Here is a 19,336-nt window from a genome sequence, read left to right on the forward strand (position 1 = left end):
GCTGTGACAAAATACCACAAATTTAGTGGTTTAAAACAACACAAATTTATTCTCTTATAGTTCTGGATTTTAGAGTCTGAAATCAGTGTTTCTGGGATAATGTCAAGGTGTTCATGGGGCTGGGTCCCTCCTGAGGCTGAGGGCAGGATGCCTTTTCTGGCTTCTAGGGCCGCATTTCTTACATTTCTTGTCTTGTGGCCCCTTCCTGCATCTTCCCAGCCAGCAGCTGTGTCTTCAAATCTCTCACTGCTTCTGTCCTCACACTGCTTTCTCTCTCCCTGAGTGTTATAACAGTGTTATTCATAATAGTCAAATAGTGGAAAGAATCCAAATACCCAGCTACTGGCAAATGGATAAACAAAATGTGGTTTACCCATAAAACTGAATACTATTCAGCAATAAAAAGAAATGAGTTATAAGAGGGAATAAAGTACTATTACATGCTACAGTATGGATGAATCTTGAGAACATGATTCTGAGTGAAAGAAGCTAGCCATAAAAAGACCACATATTGTAGGAAATGCCCAGAAAAGGAAAATCTACAGACAGAAAGTAGGTTAGTGGTAGTCTGGGTTTAAGGGTAGAAGGCAATGAGCACAGTGTTCTTTTGGGGGTGATGTAAATGTTCTTAGATTATGGTGATAGCTGCCAATGGTTATAAATTTACCGAAAACCACTGAAAGGCACTCTTAAAGTGAGTGGCTTTTATGGCACGCAGATAAAGCCGTTTTTTAAAATCTGAGCTAGAAAATTAGGAGACATGTAGAGAAACGTTCATTAAGCCTCTGTAATGCGCGAAAACTCTTGAGATAAATGACCATCAGTGGTTTTCTGCATTGTGTCTCCTTACTTGTGCTGCGACAGAAAAGAGGGTGGTTCCTAACTGCCCTGGGGTTGGGGAAGATTCATTCATCCGAGACGTATTGATTTGCCAGGAATTCTTCCATAAGCGGGAGATTCAAGACGAAATAACAACGACAATAAAGACCCCTGCCTTCGGTCCGGGAAGGAGACAAATTCACAGTCCGTTCGGTGACCGGGGTGGAAGGATGATATGTGGAAGGTCTTTGGTGGGAGGACCAAGGTGCGCGTGAGGCGCTTAGAAAAGGCCTCACTGAGAAAATGACAAGTTGAGCGAAGACCCCAAGGAGTTGCACCGGTAGCCACTAGATCTCTCCGAGAGGAGGGAAGACCAGGACAGAAGCCCTGTCGTGAGGCCTCGCCTGGTGGGTTTGGGTGTGAGGGGAGAGAAGAGGCCCGGGCGTCTAGAGCTGAAGGAGCCGGGGAAACAAGATGAGTAGGAAACGGGTAAGAGGGGAAGCGACCGATCGTATGAAACCTTCTGATTACGGGCGAGACGGGAAGCCTTTGCAAAAAGCGTTGAGTTGAAGGCTCACCTTTCAATGGGGTCCAGCTGGTCACTGCGTGGATAAGTAGCGGAAAGGTGGCGGGCGGGCGTGGGAACGAGAGGCCCTTTGGCCAACTCTTTCAATAATCCGGGCAAAGACGGTGGTGGGGCTCGGGCGGGTCTGGTGTTAGCGTGAGAAGTGGTTGGATTCTGTACCTATTTGCCAGTCGAACAAGCGGGGTCGCTGGATTGACTGCGGGGTGTGTGAAAAAGAGAACAATCAGAGCTGACCCCGCGTTTTTTGGCCCGTGCAACTGCTGGAATGGAGTGGCTGGGACGGGGAAGGGTCCTGAGTGGACGCAGTCGGTGCTGAGGCAGCGACAGGTGGCGGCACGTCAGCGCCCCCCGCGTCGGAGAGCGGACGCCACCGCCGCCGCGTCCCCGCCGGCAGCGGCGGGAAAACTCCCGCTCCCAGCGTGCCCCGCGCGCCGGCTCGCGCGCCCGTGTGGGGGTGGGGCCTGCGTGCGCGTGCGCCGTAGCGGGACGCACTGGCGGGTGCGGCGAGGCGGTCCCTTCGAGTTCGAGTGTGGAAGTTCGCTCCCTGAAGAGAGTGAGGGCGGTTAGGTGCTCCCGGCCACTTTCCCGTCCCCGGTAAGTGCGGCGGTGGCGGTTGGGGCCGCCAGATAGGGGACGGCTTCCGAGGGGCCCGGGGGCTTCCTGCGGCCCCGCCTGAGGCGTCTCGGGCTCGCGGCCGTAGCCCCTCAGGGGCTGTTGGGCGGCTCCGTGAGGCATCGGTTCAGTCCCGCGGGCCGCGGCCGCTGGGGCTCCGGCCGGCCGGCCGGCCGGTCAGGAGGCGGCGTGAGGGGACGGTGCGGGCGGGGAGAGCCGAGCGGCTCCGGCCTGGGTCCCGCGAGCCGGGCACCGGCGGTCTCCGAGCGGGGAGGGTCGCCGGGGCCCCGGCGCCGGCGGGCGGAATCGGACGGTCGTCGGGAGCCTTTGCGTCCCGAGCTCCGGGAGTGTCGGCTCTCTGACCGCTCGTTGTTGACGCGGCCAGGTTATCGACCTCCCCCCCGCCCCCCAGAGGACTTGAACTCTCAAGGCTGGCGTCTAGCCCCGCGATTTCCAGCGTCCCGCTTCGACGCGGTGGATGAGGCGCGGGCGTTTTGCCCGTGGACGGGTACGGGAGGGGTGGCATCTGACCCCCGGCATCAGATGTGATCGCCGTCGCCTCGTGGGCGTGAAAACGCTCGCGACGTGGGCACGCGACTCCATGCGATGAACCTTCGCAGTCTCCCCGAGGTTGGTTGGTGGCGTCGGCCGCCTTTGCACCTGAGACGCTGCCCCGTCTGACCCCCAGAGCCCGGCATGCTGACAGCCTGGACGGTCTAGGCCAGGTTGGGGTTACATCCTGCAGCTGTTTCGCTGTTTCCCGAGTAGCCCAGCTTGCGCGCACCGTTGCGGGAGGACAGACTGTGCGTGCACCGTGAAGTCTGGAAGGGAGGGGCGTTTTCCAGAAAAAGGGCAGCGGCAGCGCAAAAAGCACAAACGCCCACGGCCGGCAGACGGATAGCAGAGCACTCTAGGTTAAGAGGGTGGGTTGAATACGTGTGTACCTAATTTTCCCCCCTCCTGAAATCTCACTAAAAGTACAGCAAAGGGATTTTCAAAAAGGCGCACACCCACAAGGATGAAGAAAATGCGACAGGAAACCAGTAATAAGATACTGGGCTCCAGAAAGCCCAAGCCTTAGCAGATCAGCTTAATTCTAAACCAGCAGCAGGGAGTGCTGGGGGAACAGTTCTACGTCAGAAACAGAGTCTTCGAAATGTGCAGAAGGTGCAGAAGGTGGCAGCTGGGGATGGATGTGGAGGGCTGTACCTCGGTGAAGCGCGCCGGAGAAGTAGGTAGACCGCCGGCGCTGTCTCCCCGTGTCACATCGTTGGATTCTGCTTGTCTCCCATTAGAAGACTGGAGGCTGGTCTCTTGAGAACGTAAAGCAGGATCTTTGAACCAGGGGACCCCGGGCACAGTTACTAGGCTCCCTTTATGAAAACAGGGACAATGAAGATTGAAGTCCATCATCCCCCAGTTTAGACCCCAGAACTTTCTGCAGCCAGTCTGATACCCTTCAGGCTCAAATATGAGAATTTTGCACGCGCACACATGCGTGCGTGTGCACACACACACACACACACATAAAGGGAAAGATATACACAGTAAGTTAGTCACAGTGGTTGCTTCTGGGAAGGGAAAGGAACATTGTGGCTGGGGGAAAAATGGGAGGAGACTTAACTACTGTTAACTGTTTTAAAATTGTGTACCATGTGCGTATATTACCTATTCAAAAATGAAATGTATTTCTTAAAAAATAATTGTAAGTGAATACACCCTTTGACACAGGAATTTCTCTTACAGATATGTCTACACACATGTGAAAATAATGTTAAGTACAGTGCCACTCATTGCAATATGGTTTTAGCAAAAGATTGGAAACAATCTCATTTTAATTGATAGATGGTTGGTAAAATAAATTATGTACAACCCTTCCTTGGAATATTCTATAGCCATAAAAAAACAAGAAGCTTGTTGTATAAGGAAATGAGTAATCACCAAGATACATATGGGGGGGGGTTCAGAAAAGTAGGTCACCAGTTTATAAAAAGAAAAAGGAGATGTGTGTATCTGTAGGTATATATATAAAATATCTGAAAGATAGCAGAATATTGGTTGCCTTTGAAGAGAGGATCTGGATGGTAAGGCAAAAGTGGAATGAGGGAGAGACTTTCCACTGTATATTTTTGTACCTTTTTAACTTTGGACCATGTTATTATCTATTCAGTGAATGAATTAGTAAATGTTAGTGGGAAAAAAGATGAACAATGGAGATCCTGACGTTGATGATATCCTGAACAATAAAAGATCTCATACTATAGGAAGGAATGCTTCATAACAACCCTGAAATCTCTGGCTCCCGGCATTTCATGCTCTTGGTTCTTCAGGTAGACACTTCATCGTTCTTCAGTGGTTTAGATGTTGGTTGGACTAGGCTGGACTCCAGACTTTAGTTTTGGGATCTGGTCTGCTCCATGTGTCTTCATTCTGGAACCCAGGCTAAAAAAAGCAAAAATACATGAAGCATGTTTTTCTCAGGGCTGAAGGCAAGAGTTCAAGAGCACTTCTGGAAATTTGCCATGCCTCAGCTCAGAAGTGGCACATTGAGACATATTGTGTTGATTAAAGCAAGTCACATAGCCAAGCCCAAAGGCAATAGGGTGGAGATTTACACTCTGCCTACTGGGAGGCTCTGCAGAGTCTCAGGACAAAGGGTGTGGATGTGTACTTCCATTGCAGGGTCAGAGGAAGAGCTGGGAATGATAAAGACGAAGGAAATGGGTTAATAGAAAGATGCTGTGAAATTAAGTTGAAGATGGTTGAGAATAAAGATGCTTAGGGAAAAAAATACATATATATATATATATTTTTTACAGCATTACCAAGATACAGCATCCTACTTTGATATGAATTTTCTTAAGGCATCCATGTGAAGATATCACATTGGCTTTATCTTAAATAACATCTGCCAGCCCCACACCTGGTCCTATAACAAACTCTGAGTGACCGTAGGAATGAAAATAAATAATGTGCTTGTAAAGACATCAGTTCTTAGAGAAGTAGTTCTAAATGTTTACTTTAGCTACTGAGTATGTTCATTCATAGTTCTTGTGTCTGCCAACCCACCTTTCACAACAGAATCTTCTTTTCAGGGAGATGTCCTTTGCTTCTCAGATGTAATGCACTTTAAGTTTGTTATTCAACAGTGAAAATGAGTCATACAGAGGTAATACATATTTTCATACATTCTGCATCTTCAAGGTTCCTTTTTTTTTTTTTTTTTGTAGTCATATGGCTCCAGAGTAATTTTCTTATTTTCATCTTGTACTGTGAGAGACAGCATAGCATTAGTGGTTAAGAGTGAGGACTTTGGAGCAGACTGCCTGAGTTTGGATCCTAGCTAATTGGATATATAACCTTGGGCACATTATGTAAGCTACTGTGCCTCAGTTTTCTCAGCTATAAAATGGAGATAGTTAACAGTACTTGCCTCTTAGAATTCTTAGGAATGTTAAATGATTTAATACATATAAAGCAGTTATAATAGTACCTGACACAATAAGTATTTCTTAAGTATTAGTTATTAATATCATTGCTTTTTATTTGGAGGCTGTGACTTGAATCATGGGTCTTGCAGAACAAACATATATAGTTATTCATTTGTCTGAATAGGCAAGGAAGTAATTTTTGATCCATTTATTCTCTTGAATTCCAGGTTAAATTAAAAATACCTTTTGGAAATAAATTACTAGATGCTGTTTGTTTGGTACCTAACAAGAGCTTAACATATGGAATAATTCTTACACATGGAGCATCAGGAGATATGAATCTTCCTCATTTGATGTCACTGGCATCCCATCTTGCATCTCATGGTTTTTTTAGCCTGAGATTTACCTGTAAAGGCCTTAATATTGTACATAGAATTAAGGCATATAAATCAGTTTTGGTAAGAAAATTTCTTTATATTTACTTACGACAATTCTGTTTTTAAAATTCATAATAAATTTAAGACATTTTATTAGCAGTCGTTTGATTTAATTTAAAAATCCTTTAATGAGTATTCTTAGAAACTCAGCAGTGTATGAAGGCTGTGTAATGGTCAGATTTCTCTTTTTTGCCATCAGTTAGTTTCCATAGGGATGAGTGCTTACATCATAAATGTTTCTCCGTGATACTGCCAAAGAATCTACTTATGATGTAATTTACATATTGAAATTTAGGATATATAGTTCTAGGTATTTTGCCTTGTATACTATGAATGTACAAATAATATGTGATTTCTCTATTAGAAACTATAAAATCCCTGGATAAAACAAATCTGAAATTTCTTTTAATCCAGATTACTTCAAGCTTACTGAGTTTTTCAGAGCTTTAAATTAGATGTTAGTATTATCACATTTTGTATTAGTTGGAAGCTTTTACTGGCTTTTCTTCCCTCCACGATTTGTTCTTTAAAAATATTTTAGGACTTGAATTTGTTTTAGACAGTGTTTTTATTCCACTTATTTGCCTGTATTCCCAGTTTATGATTTGACAGTGAAGGCATGACCAGAGAGCAAAGAATTGATTACCTCTTCCAAGAAGAATCCCTTGAAATTTCTTGTTTTTGCAAAAATTTTCATACATTTCAGTAATGATGAGAAAATATATGTTGGTTTTCCAGTGGAATATTTCATGGGAGAAGAATTGATAATTTTTTGGTTGATTTTTCTAGAATTACCTAAAGACCTCAGGAGAATACAAACTTGCAGGTGTTTTCCTTGGAGGTAAGTTTTCAATACTTGTGAATACTTGTTCTAAAGTCTACTCATATTAATATAGGAATAGGTAATCGAGAATTAAAATTAATGACAGGAAGAGACTTAAGGATTTTTTGTTTTGTTTCGGTAAGTCACTTCCTGGTGTAACACCAAGATACTTTAATATTTAAATCTAATTTAAACCTCATATATATATGTGTTATAACCTGAAGAGGTCTCCTTTTATTTATATCCCTGAATCACCCCCTCTCAAATGATTCCTTCACAAGGACTGTCTTCACCACTTCAAGTATTCTTTTGGAAAATAATTCCTTTTTTTTTTTTTTTTTTAAAGATTTGACTTAGGATCAGTTTTTAGCTATTCACCAGTCTCTGGGTATTGCAGCTTTTTAATTGGCACCTGTTGTAGTTAATATTTATTGATAAGCAATATGATGGATGAACAGTGAATGAAATCTGACTTGCCACATTATCATCACCACTACTTTATGTGAATGTTTATATTTCAAACTGAACTTAATTTTAATTGGTTTTAGGTCGTTCAATGGGCTCAAGAGCAGCTGCTTCTGTAATGTGTCATATTGAGCCAGATGATGCTGATGATTTTGTTCGAGGTCTCATTTGTATTTCCTATCCACTGCACCATCCAAAGCAGCAGCATAAACTTAGAGATGAAGATCTATTTCGTATAAAAGATCCTGTACTGTTTGTGTCAGGCTCAGCAGATGAAATGTGTGAAAAGGTGAATTATAACTTGATATTTGTGTGAATGAGAGAGAAAGAATGAAAGAAACATCTTGGGAACAAGATATTACCTGCAACATTCAGTCTCTTTAAAAAGATGCTGATTTTAGGGACTTCCCCGGTGGTCCAGTGGTTAAGACTCTGCGCTTCCAATGCCGGGGGTGCAGGTTTGATCCCTGGTTGGGGAACTAAGATCCCACATGCTGTGGCCAAAAGTAAATAAATAAATAAATAAATAAATAATTTTTAAAAACATGCTGATTTTACTAATGCTAGTTTCTTTCCTTAGTTAACCCTGTTGCTTTGGAGAACCTAAAAATATATTCATCCCCCTGTAAAGAGTGTTGGTAAATGGATTAACTCTCACGTAGAAAATGAAGGATTAATATCTGAATCTTGTGAATTTCGGATTACTAGACTGTACGTTTGGTTTATCATTTCAACATTTAAGCAGATCTCTTCAATTTGTTATAAAGTTGACTCTTGAAAAAAAAGTAACTTGTACATATTACAAAATTTTAGTGTATTTCCCAGAGCATATAAATAATTTCCTTGGGGAAAACATTTTTTAAGAGAATTTTTTTGGCTCTGGTTTACTTAATGACTTTTTAGCATCAGTAATGAATGCCTAATCTGTTCTGTTGTGTTGCTGTATGCTGTATCTGAAGAACATGGACTGCCACTTCTTGCACGTTCCATTGCCTCAAAAGTTAGCTGTAGACTAGGTTTTAATATTTAGTGAATGATGCCAGTATAGGTGCGGTGGGAGAGAGGAAATCTTTACTGAACACCAGTAGAACATTAGTATCCTCTTCTTTTTTCCCTTTAGAACTTGTTGGAGAAAGTGGCACAGAAAATGCAAGCTCCTAATAAAATCCACTGGATTGAGAAAGCAAGTCATTCCATGGCAGTGAAAGGACGGTCAACAAATGATGTTTTCAAAGAAATAAATACACAGATTTTGTTTTGGATCCAGGAAATCACTGAAATGGACAAGAAATAATTGTCTGTAGTTACAAGCTATGTTATTTTGAATACAAATACAGTTAATTTGTTAAAGAACAACATACCTCTCAGCATTATGAGATACATTTCAGACTAATTTAATGTCCTTTAATGTTCTCCCATTTTTGAGACACATTTTAATTGTGAAATTAATGCCCTTTACAAAGTGTCTTTTCAAAGCACTGTTATAGTTGTATAAAGATGATGTACAAATATTGAAGGTGGTCTAAATATAATTTATTTTCTTTAATATAGTTAAGTTTTGAAAAATTAAACATTGAATTTTGTTACAACAGAACTTTTGTCTTATTGCTGCGCAACTGAGAAAGTACTCTTAATTTTGCAGAGCAGTGTCATCGTTATGAAAGGAAAACAACACTTTAGTAAATTTAGTCAGTTTTATAGAGTGTATACATCTATTAACCTAATCTTTTAATAAATTTCAAGGGATGGATGAAGATACATTTTCAAATATGGGGACTCTGAACATTGTTTTTAGAATAAAGTAACAACTTTCATTCATTAAGTGTTTACTGAAGGCCTGTTATAGGCAAAGCCTCATTAGGTTTGCAATGATGAGTAAACACTTGGAGTTTGGTATAGTGGGGGAACTTGATGTCTAAAGCTCTCTGATTAAGGGAAGAATGAAATAAGGAGTAAATAGTGGGACTAACATCTGTGCTGTATCTAGGCAGAGTTAGGGCACTTAATTTTGCCTTGAGAAGTGCAAGTATCACTTGGACTAGACTTGGATGGTATTGAGTTATATATTAAAAACATAGGTTCTATATTTCCTGTAAAGAACACGAAAATGTGATGAGGCTGATGATATATACATATATATATATATATATATATATATAAGTTTGTAGTGAGCAGTGGTTTTCTATAGTAGGAAATTAACTCCCTTCCCTGGTTTCTCTACTGCCCTAAAGTTAGGCCCTTCAGACAGCCAGGGTGGCCTGGGAAGCTTGCAGATTTTTGAGGTCCCTCACTCCTCCTGCCCTGGTGAAGTTAATGGATTTTAATTGTTAATTTTTCTAAATAGTGCATAAAGAATGAAAACCTAGATAACGGTATCTAAATTGTGTGTATTATAGAATGAAATCATGTACAACTACAAAATTGAAATTTCCGTGTCACTTAGTGTACAATAGTTACTCACTTTTTGACTGAATTTCTTGAACAAGGCCCTAACTTAAATAGTATATAATTCTTAACTTTTAAAACAAGAGTGATCAAAATATTATAAAAAATATTTAACCAGAGCTGACAAATATAATAATGGTCTATTTAAAGTGTAAATCAATTGGAAAATATTAATACTGTAAACCAGAAGTGAAACTAAAAAGGAAAATACAAAGGAAAACTTACTATAAAGCAGACTATAATATAAAAGTACAATGAAGAAATAGATTTAAAATGTTACTAACCAGCTATGTAATTATAATATTCAAGTTTTCAAATTAAACTATAGGCATAATATGGATGACCAAAGATACTACTATAAATATAGGGATGTCGTAGAAGGTCATTTAAAGTTGATTTTACCCTGAGTTATCTATGAGAAACTTTTTTTTTTTTTTTTTTTTGCGGTTCGCGGGCCTCTCACTGTTGTGGCCTCTCCCGTTGTCCGGACACGCAGGCTCAGCGGCCATGGCTCACGGGCCCAGCCGCCCCGTGGCATGTGGGATCTTCCCGGACCGGGGCACCGTGTCCCCTGCATCGGCAGGCGGACTCTCAACCACTGCGCCACCAGGGAAGCCCGAAACTACTATTCTTGATTGATGAAGTAGCTTGTCATTTGAGAACTGTGTACCTAGCCATGGGTGGGGAAGATACAACTGCTAGAGAAAGATATGAGTGATACGTGTAAGGCCAAAATAAACATTTGTGAAAAGGTCCCATCTGCTCTTCTGCACAGAATTGACACATCTTGCAGGGAAAGGGTGCAGCTCCTTCAAGTTTGAGATTATGGTCAAAGAGCTATCCTGGCGCCGGCTCTGGTAGGCCCTGATTAATGGCACAACCATTCACCTAAATCAGTAGTTCTCAACTGGGAGTGATTTTGTTCTCTAGGGGACATTTGACAAGGTCTGGAGACATTTTTGGTTGTCACGGCTGGGGTGGGGCTGCTACTGGCCTCTCGTAGGTAGGAGAAAGGCATATGCTAATATCCTGCAGTGTACAGGACAACCAGCCATTATGAAGATGCACCCGGTCCAAAATGCCAGTAATGCCTAGGTTGAGGAAGCTAGTCCTTGACAAACCAGCTTTGGGATTATCTTTAAATCCTTTCTCCTTCACCATTAGCTTTTCTGCACCACTTCTGAATCCATTTGCTTCCTTTTAGTTGCCAAATCCTCTGTTTTCAGTATCAAAGTCTGATTATGTCCCCATACTGTAAAATGAATTACAGTAGCCTAATTCATTTTACTATTTTATTGTCTCCTTGGTTCAATAAACCATTTGACACCTCTAACTCAAAAACTTGGTGGATCTCCAAGCGTGACTATTAAGATTAAAGACCTTAGTTCAAGGCTCTCCACGATAGGCCCTATCAACATTTTAACCCTATTTTCTCTCCCCCACACTCTGAACCTGTACACAGTACTCCAGCTAACCTGGATACACAAAGTTTATGAACAAGTCTTTCTGTCTTCTCTTCCTGAAACTTTTTTCTTTGTTAGTCTTTGTCTGTTACCAAATCATACTCATCCTTCAAGGCCCTTAAATTCTCTTTCCCACTTCACAGCTTTTCTTGAATTACTCCAGCCATCTCTCCTTCAAAGCCACATAATATCTTCTCTGTTGCTATTCACACTCTGCCTTTTCAGAGATTATTGACATATTTGCTCTATACAACTAATTACATACTGCTTCGGGTCAGGGAAAGGTTTTACTCATCTTTGTATCCATAAAGCACTTGGTGTTCCTTGCTCAGTGCCTTAGTCATTCATTATTCAATAAATCCTTGTATTGAACTAAGATATTAATAACCTTGGTTTTATATTGCTATTTTATACACTTATTACTGGGACTTTCTCTTTACATGTAAAGAACAAAAACCTAGTTCACAATGTCCAAATAGTTCAAAGAGTGTGGCATTGGTAGATATATATTTTTTTAAAATAGAATTTTTTTCTGGGTGTTTTCTTTCAGTATCTATATTACTGTTAGTAATGGGATTTCTCTGCTGTTATTTTTTATTGTCTTCGTGACTTTTAAAAATAAACATAGCATTTACTTTTTTTTGCTGCTCACTTGAGATTGACATAAGAAGAGGTTTCTAGTGCAAAGGACAGAAGTGTCTATGCTGAAAAATAGGTAATTGTACTTTTATTAGTAGTCAAGTACTTAAATAACAAAAATGACAAAGCCCTGGAGGGGATGGGGGTACTCTTCTTTACCTCTCTGCAGACTTAAGCATCAGCGGGAGTGGTACACAGAAGTTCCTTTTCAGTTCTTATAAGAGCTATTCGTGGTATACTAATTAGGGATTCAGTGTCATCAAGCCCTAAAAGATCTAAGGAATTAGAGAGTTCCTTAATGTTAAAACACTCAACCCCCTTTAAGATAGTTGACATTAAATGAATTAGAGAATGTCTGCCATCAGGCAAGAGAAATTGAGTATTTTGCCAGCTGCATTAAATATTATAGAAAACCCCAGCAGAAATAAAATCACCCTGATCGTGTATATGGATGGGGAGTCAAGAGAGGAGGGTGGACCTTACCCTAGAAAAATCCAGAGGAATTGCTGAAGTTTCTTCTAGAACTAAGGAATGCCTACCATGCATTCCGGAGAGCTATACTTTGCAAAGACAAACCCCATGATCACAGTTAAACTAAATTAAGATCATAAATACCTGTCAGCTATGGTCCAGTAGGGAGAGTGTAAACTCCTAGGATGCGTCATTGATCTCATTATCTCTAATACTCAAGGGAAGTAAGAGCTCAATAAATCCTTCTTGCACTCAGTTAAAGTTATGTGACAGAAGAGGCCTGAACAGTTAACTCTGGTGTAAAGAATTATACTTCTTTCCTCAACCGACCTTGAATAAGTGAAGACAAAGGAAGAATTAATTCATTACGTCTTCAAAGGGAAAGTGCTCTAAATCCAAGGTAGTATTAATATTTTCATTAATAGTCCAGACTTTTTTGTATACTTGTGACTAAACTACTCTCTAGACTTTGAGGGAAGGCGAGCAGTGCTTAGATCTGGCTCTGCCCCACCCTAATTCTGACATCAGCAAGCGTCACAAGTAGCTGCTCCTTGGAATCAACAGAAACAGGGTGAAGAGGAAATTCACCAGGAGACCACTCCAAAATCTACCATAATCTAACTTGGGTTTTCAGCATCACAGTAGATTGTCGAAGAGGAACACGGCTGACAGACCCCTCTAACAAAAAGAAATATAAAATGAGGTGTTCTATTTTACTAAAAAATCAAGTTGATGTGAGCTCAGTTAAATACCCACTATGACACGTACCTCACTTTTCTTAGACCCAGAGCAATCACTGCTGCACTTGACAAGGCACTGAGCGGCACTGGACCTTTTTTTTCTGGCAGAGCATTGCATGTGGTTATGAGATGGGCATACCACCTTTTTGTGTTTTGGGGCATCCAGAATCGAGGACTTTGGAATGAAGACATCAGTCTATTTCACATAACATAAAAATGTCAAAGCAATTTTATTTCTTAAAAAAAGTGGGTGTGTTGGAAAATAATGCATTTTTGACATTATGGGACCTTCTAGAGTCCTGGACTTCTCAAGATAATTGGATGGCAATCTTATTTATAATATTTCTGGGAATTATCTTTGAGATAATACTCATAAAGATTTGTACAGCCTTTCAGAAGAAGCTTGCACTTCCTTCAGAAAAGGATAATACAGATGCCCACAAGGTAAGAACAAATGCTTGATTTCCTTTTCCCCGATTTTTCAAAGTAACACATAAGAATAACTTATACAATTGTGGAAGTTTGATATTTGGATTACTCTAATATTTTATTGTCTCCCTTGAAACAGAAAGAAGACAGTTGCCTTAAAAGCATGAAATTTGGTAAGTATCCTACAATTTAATATTTTAATATAAAACTTGTTCAGCCTGAGCTGCTCCTTTTGGTGCTCTGACATTTTTTATTCCCATTTATCTCTAGGTAACTGGTCAATTCATTCATCTTCAGAAGAAAGGTAAGTGATGTATTTTGAAATTAGATGAAACAGGTTGGTTTTGTTCTACTCAAAATTACATCTGAATTACAGAAAAGGGTTTTCCCGTTTGTATAGAGGATGACAGCTGTTCAACATCATAATTCAGTCAAACTCTGATTTTTTAAATGGCTGCTCTGTTCCAAGCTGTGTTAAATGGCTTTTTATGTACTATTGAAATTATCCTTTTAGGTAGGTAGACTCATTACCGTTTGTACAAATGAGGAAAATAAAGCTTAGAGAGGTTAAGTGGCTTGCTTCCTTACCCCATCCTCTCTCTCCAGTACACATGAAGAAGTAATAATCACCAGTTCTGAAAATTCAGTTGAAAAATACTCATTTAGCACCTACTGTGAACCGAGCAGATCCTGAGCTAAGTGCTGCAAGAGTGACATGAAATGAGTTTATATCATCAGCATATGATATGCTGATGCCTGAGTGCTAGAGATTAAATACAGACATCACTACTCTTGTTGCTATCAGTATCTTAATTGGTTTCATCAAAGTCCATTCAGCAATCATTAGATATCCCTATACAATGGACATTGGGTTTTATACTGGGATACAATTAATAAGATGGTATCTGTTCTCCGGAAGCTTATACTCTTGTGGAGGAGACATAGATCTAGAGATGATTGCTTGCAGTTCAGTAACACAGTGATAGGAGTACTATGAGAACATCTAGGAGGTACCTAAGCCAGCACAGGGGTGTTGGGCTGGCTTCATGAAGAAGGTTATACTGGAGCTGAATTTTAAAGGATAAGTGAAAATTAGTCAGAAAAAGACAGTGGGTTGGGAGGATAAGAAAGGCAATTATAAGCCATGAGCAGAGGCAAGGAAATAAGGAACAGGGTATGTGCAATAAATTATGATTTCAGAGTTGCTAGAATGCTAAGGATGAGTCAGAGGGTAGTGGGAGATGAAGGTGAAAAAATATGCAGGAGTCAGATCATGGGGGACTTTCTATACCCTGTTAAGAAGCTTGGAGTTTATTCTGATAGTGAGTAGCCACTGAAGGTGGTTAAGCGTAGGAGTGACACAGTTTTGTGTTATAGCTAGATCACTAGTAGCTACCTGTGTGGAGTATGCATCTGAAAATTACTTTAATTTCTTTCAGTTGTCAGGTGTAAAGGGGCTTTATTCATTTAACCTGGTTGCTCTATTTTTATATTGAGTACTAGCAACTCTAGTTATAAAGTGGGTGTCCTGAGAAGCAGTAACAGTATCTGGAAGTACGGGGAGCTGGAACCCCAGTCGGGGTTGGCTGGGAACAGGAATGCCAGAGCAAACCAGGACACCTCAGAAGTGCATCCACCATAAACGACCATCCAGAAGTCAACTGGACAGACCAGGAGTTGGTGTTTGAGGCGTACAGCGCTTAGGTGTGCACTGAGATTGAAGATTCTCATGGAACTAAAAGCCAGAGGATTGACAGACAAGAGAGGAAGCCACAAGAGGAAGTGGGGGGAAAAGGACTTTTAGCACCAGGATCAAGATAATCTGAGAGTTTCCCCATCCCTCTGTGCCATTATTCCATTCCTGCTTAGGCGCAATTAAATACTTTTAATAGGCTTTAGGGAAAAGTAATTGAGAAGAAGAGATTGAGGGAGATGGTGTTGAGGGAAAAGGGTTAGGAAAGAGATATGGCTTCCATGGTGGCAGTACTACATTGTAGTGAAAAAACACATTTTGAATTACAAAGGTCTAGGTGTATGTCATAGTTCTGCCTCTAAATGATGGCATGGCCTTGAGCAAATGACTTAAACTCACTCCTTTTCCTTACTTTCAAAATAGCAGGTAGAAGAATTACCTCTTAGGAATGTCATGAAGATTCGTTAAAATGATATGTGTAACAAAGCAAAAATATTTTACCTTGGCACCAGAATTCCTTTTTGGGGTAGAATTATATTTGGGAGTGCCTCTTAAATTATTTTGAGGTAAAAGGGCTTAAATATTGGTAGAACCTCAAGCATAAAGATGATTAAAGTTGCACTGCATCAGAGACTGAGTGGGTTTTGTCTTGCTTATGAGATGAGAGAGAAGAGAAAGGGGAGGGGTGGGCAGAGAGCAGGGAGGAGCGGCAGAGCAGAGAGCAGGGAGGAGCAGGGGAAGCATGTGGGGCTCAGGACCGAATGGCACAAAGGACGTCAAAGGATGAGCCTACCACTCAGTATCCGGAGTCAGGGAGAGCCGTGCTGGCCAGGCAGAGTCTCGGTGAGCCATGCAAACTGCTGATCTTATATCCATTGAGTTTTGGGAAATGGTTTGTTTCAGGGTTGACCTCAGCCTTAGATGTGTGTTCCTGGGAAAGTCTGCCATCAGTTGCCTGAGTTTCAAAGATTAAAGCTGTCACTGGTTGGTTTCAGAAGTGTATTTCCTGAAGCGAGTTACCATTGATACACAAAATTGTTTAAAAGCAGATTTGGTGTTTGTTACTATGACTAGGATTATGCTATGACTCTACGCCATTGATTGATTTAACTGATTTACAACCACTTCTAGTACTTACTTGTTGCCATGGCTATAGAGCTGTCAGTCTTTTCCTAGGAGTATGGGGAGTTCTTTTTAAATTTTCAAAGGCCAGTTGAGATTCCCTGGTGGGGAGAGGCCAAAGGACATTTAAAAAATACACAGACATACCTAACGGTTAAGTGGGAGTTGCTTGTATTGCTGTAGTTAACTCCCTTCTATATCTGCCTCTAGCTTTTCGTTGAAGTTAGCCACATGTACGGGTGGTTTGTGTATGTGTATTTTTCCCCCTTCATTGAACCTGAAGAACGGGTTGGGTTGTATGTCTGGATCAGCTTGCTGTGGACAAGCGTTAGCCATCAGAAAGCTAGAGGTGAAAATGGGCACTCAGCAAATATTACTGAGGGCCTACAATGTGCTGCAGGCCCTTGAGATACAGCGGTGAACAAAACAGACATTGCTTCCCACCTTATGTTTTAGACAGAGGGGAGTCTGATAGTAAATGACAACATGATAAATAAATTATATGGGAGGTAGTGATAATTATATGTGATATGGTAAAACAAAAGATAGTGTAGGGTAAGAGGAATCAGGGTGCCAGAAGTAGGAGAAGAGAGGTAGGTGCAACATATGTGGTGGGATTTGACTAAAGCCTTGGAGGGATGGGGAGTTAACCAAACAGAAATGGTAGAAGAGTATTAGAGAGGTTAGAGAATAGGTGACCAGATCATGGTTGGACCCTGCAGGCCATCTTAAAGACAGTGGCTTTTACTCTGAGTGACAACAGAGGATCATTGTAGGGTTTTATGCGGGAGAATGATATGTTCTGTCTTATATTTTTAAAGGATTATTCTGCCTGCAGTGTTGAGAGTAGACTATACTGAGTCAAGGGTCTAAGCAGACAGCAGGTTTTTGCAAGTAATCCAAGTGAGAGATAAAGGTAACTTAAACCAGGGTGGTAGCAGTGGAGGTGGTAAGAAGTGGTTAGGATATACTTCAAAAAGTAGAATCAGTGGAGTGTGTGGATGTGAGAGAAAGGAGTCAAAGATGACTCCAAGATTTTTACCTGAGCAAGCAGGAAAGGTGCAGTTGTCATCAACTGAGATGATGAAAGCTGTGGGTGGAGCAGGGTTTTTGTTCGTTTGTTTGTTTGTTTGTTTTTGTGGTATGTGGGCCTCTCACCATTGTGGCCTCTCCCGTTGCAGAGCACAGGCTCCAGACATGCAGGCTCAACGGCCATGGCTCACGGGCCTAGCCGCTCTGCGGCATATGGGATCTTCCCGGACCGGGGCACGAACCCGTGTCCCCTGAATCGGCAGGCGGACTCTCAACCACTGCGCCACCAGGGAAGCCCTGGAGCAGGTTTTGATGGGGAGATGAGGAATTTTGTTTTGCAACTGTTGAGTCTTAGATTGATTGGGCATCCAATAGAGATAGTAAGTAGTCTGGGAGAGATGTCTGGTAGAGACAGTGAGTTTGGGGGTTCTTGGCACATAGGCCGTATTAAAAGCCACAGAGAGGGTGAGATTACAAAGGGACTGTGAGAAGAAAAGAGGAGCAGGGGCTGAGCCCTGGGGCGCTTCAAAGAGGGCAGGAGGAAGAGGAGGAACCAGCAAAGAAGACTGACAAAGAGCTACCAGTGGGTTAGAAGGATACCCAGGAGAATATGTGGTCTGGAAGCTCTCCAGAGCAGGAAAGACAAATAGTTATATAAGGTATACAAGTTAGGTATCAGACCAATATCCCTTATGAATATAGATGTAGAACCCTCAACAAAATACTAGCAAACCAAGTTCAGCAGCATATTAAAAGGATTATATACTCTGACCAAGTGGGATTATCCTCAAGAATGCAAGGTTGGTTCAACATACATCTAGCATTGTTTTATTATGTTTAAAATCATAATATTAAATTGTTGAAATATTGGTCTTGCATTTCAGCTTTTTTCTATATTTTCCCTGAAACGTGCAAAAAACTAACTCTGTATATGTCTCATATTTTCACTGTTCACTTTCCTAAGTGAATAATATGCCTGTCCTGAGGAAATTTTATCCTAATTATGTCTGGACACTGCTATAACTTGTTAGGGTCACCTGGATTCCCTAGAATGCTTATGCATCCTGCCTGTATCAGTTAGAATATTTTAATTCTCAAGTAACAGAAAACCATGATTCAAACTGGCATACCAAGAAGAGAATTTATAATAATCATATAATAGGAAATCCTGAGGTAGGATTTGCTTCAAAATTGGTTGATACAGTGCCTCAACAACTTCATTAAGGTCCTGTAATTCTCCCTCTGCCTTTCCTCATGTTGGTTTTACCTTAAGGTGAACAGAAAGATGGCCACAAGAGTTTCAAAATCAGACCAGCATTGTCCAGAGGAAGTAAGAGGCCATTTTTTTCTCTGTCTTTCCTGGGAACAAGGCAACTTTTCCCAGAAGTTGTTAAAAATCTTTGTCTTATGCTGGGATTAGTTCATGCCCATTCCTAATCTAATTACCATGTTAGATTTAGCCTAATCATTTGGGGTAGAATGAATGTTGAAGAGTCCACATCCATGATCATTACTGCAACTCCCAATTTGGCTCTAGTCGTAAGGACAAACGGTGTTACCAAAGGTGACATGATACTAAAGATAATGGGTAGGTGTATTAGTCAGGGTTCTCCAGAGAAATAGAACCAATGGAATATAGATTAGTAGATAGATAGATAGATAAATATAAAAGGAGATTTATAGGAATTGGGTCACATGGTTATGGAGGCTGAGAAGTCCCATGATGTGCCCTCTGAAAGCTGGAGAACCAAGAAAGCAAGTGATATAATTCAGTCCAAGGCAGAAGCCCTGCGGGGAGGGGGTGTGCAGCACTGGTGTAAGTCTCAGAGTCCAAAGGCCCAAGAACCAGGGGCTCTGATGTCTGAGGGCAGGATGGATGAAGATGGATGTCCCGTCTCAAGAAGAGAGAGGGAGGGTTTGCTCTTCCTCCATCTTTTTGTTCTATTCAGGCCCTTAATGGATTGGATGATGCCCACCCAGTTGGTGAGGGCATATCTTCTTTACTCAGTCTACTGATTCAAATGCTCATCTCCTCCGGAAACATCCTCACAGACACTCAGAAAGAGTGTTTTACTGGCTTTCTGGGTATCCCTCAGCCCAGTCAAGTTGACACATAAAATTAACCATCA

General features: G+C 41.3%; 2 protein-coding genes and 1 long non-coding RNA gene across 3 annotated transcripts in view; 2 read left to right on the forward strand and 1 right to left on the reverse strand.

Moving 5' to 3' along the window:
• Window positions 1–3,778: 3,778 nt before the first annotated feature.
• Window positions 3,779–8,266, reverse strand: LOC114888333. The gene is made up of 4 exons (XR_003791760.1): window positions 7,536–8,266; window positions 5,765–5,864; window positions 5,087–5,287; window positions 3,779–4,459 (listed from the first exon to the last, which is right to left on the reverse strand). It is a non-coding gene; the product is annotated as an uncharacterized LOC114888333 (long non-coding RNA).
• On the forward strand, window positions 5,076–8,767 carry TEX30 (testis expressed 30). The gene is made up of 5 exons (XM_029210441.1): window positions 5,076–5,186; window positions 5,676–5,906; window positions 6,675–6,726; window positions 7,257–7,462; window positions 8,294–8,767. Exons 1-5 carry the CDS (start codon window positions 5,172–5,174, stop codon window positions 8,465–8,467), a joined length of 678 nt encoding a protein of 225 aa, XP_029066274.1. The 5' UTR covers window positions 5,076–5,171; the 3' UTR covers window positions 8,468–8,767.
• Window positions 8,768–13,147: 4,380 nt separating this feature from the next.
• The window catches only part of CCDC168 (coiled-coil domain containing 168), a 28,183-nt gene continuing 21,994 nt past the window's right edge, over window positions 13,148–19,336 (forward strand). The window contains exons 1-3 of the mRNA XM_029210525.1: window positions 13,148–13,375; window positions 13,500–13,533; window positions 13,631–13,664. Coding sequence (XP_029066358.1) covers window positions 13,148–13,375; window positions 13,500–13,533; window positions 13,631–13,664 — 296 coding nt within the window. The remainder of the gene's footprint in view (window positions 13,376–13,499; window positions 13,534–13,630; window positions 13,665–19,336) is intronic.

This window comes from Monodon monoceros, unplaced genomic scaffold, assembly GCF_005190385.1.
Source record: "Monodon monoceros isolate NGI ecotype Baffin Bay Population unplaced genomic scaffold, NGI_Narwhal_1 Super_Scaffold_8, whole genome shotgun sequence".
Classification (NCBI taxonomy): domain Eukaryota; kingdom Metazoa; phylum Chordata; class Mammalia; order Artiodactyla; family Monodontidae; genus Monodon; species Monodon monoceros.

What these genes read in the sequence shown, in the direction of transcription:
- TEX30 (XM_029210441.1), top strand. An exon ending in AGGCATATAAATCAGTTTTG is followed by an intron (nt 5,907 to 6,674) that starts GTAAGAAAATTT and finishes TGATTTTTCTAG; the next exon opens with AATTACCTAAAGACCTCAGG. An exon ending in CAGATGAAATGTGTGAAAAG is followed by an intron (nt 7,463 to 8,293) that starts GTGAATTATAAC and finishes TTTTCCCTTTAG; the next exon opens with AACTTGTTGGAGAAAGTGGC.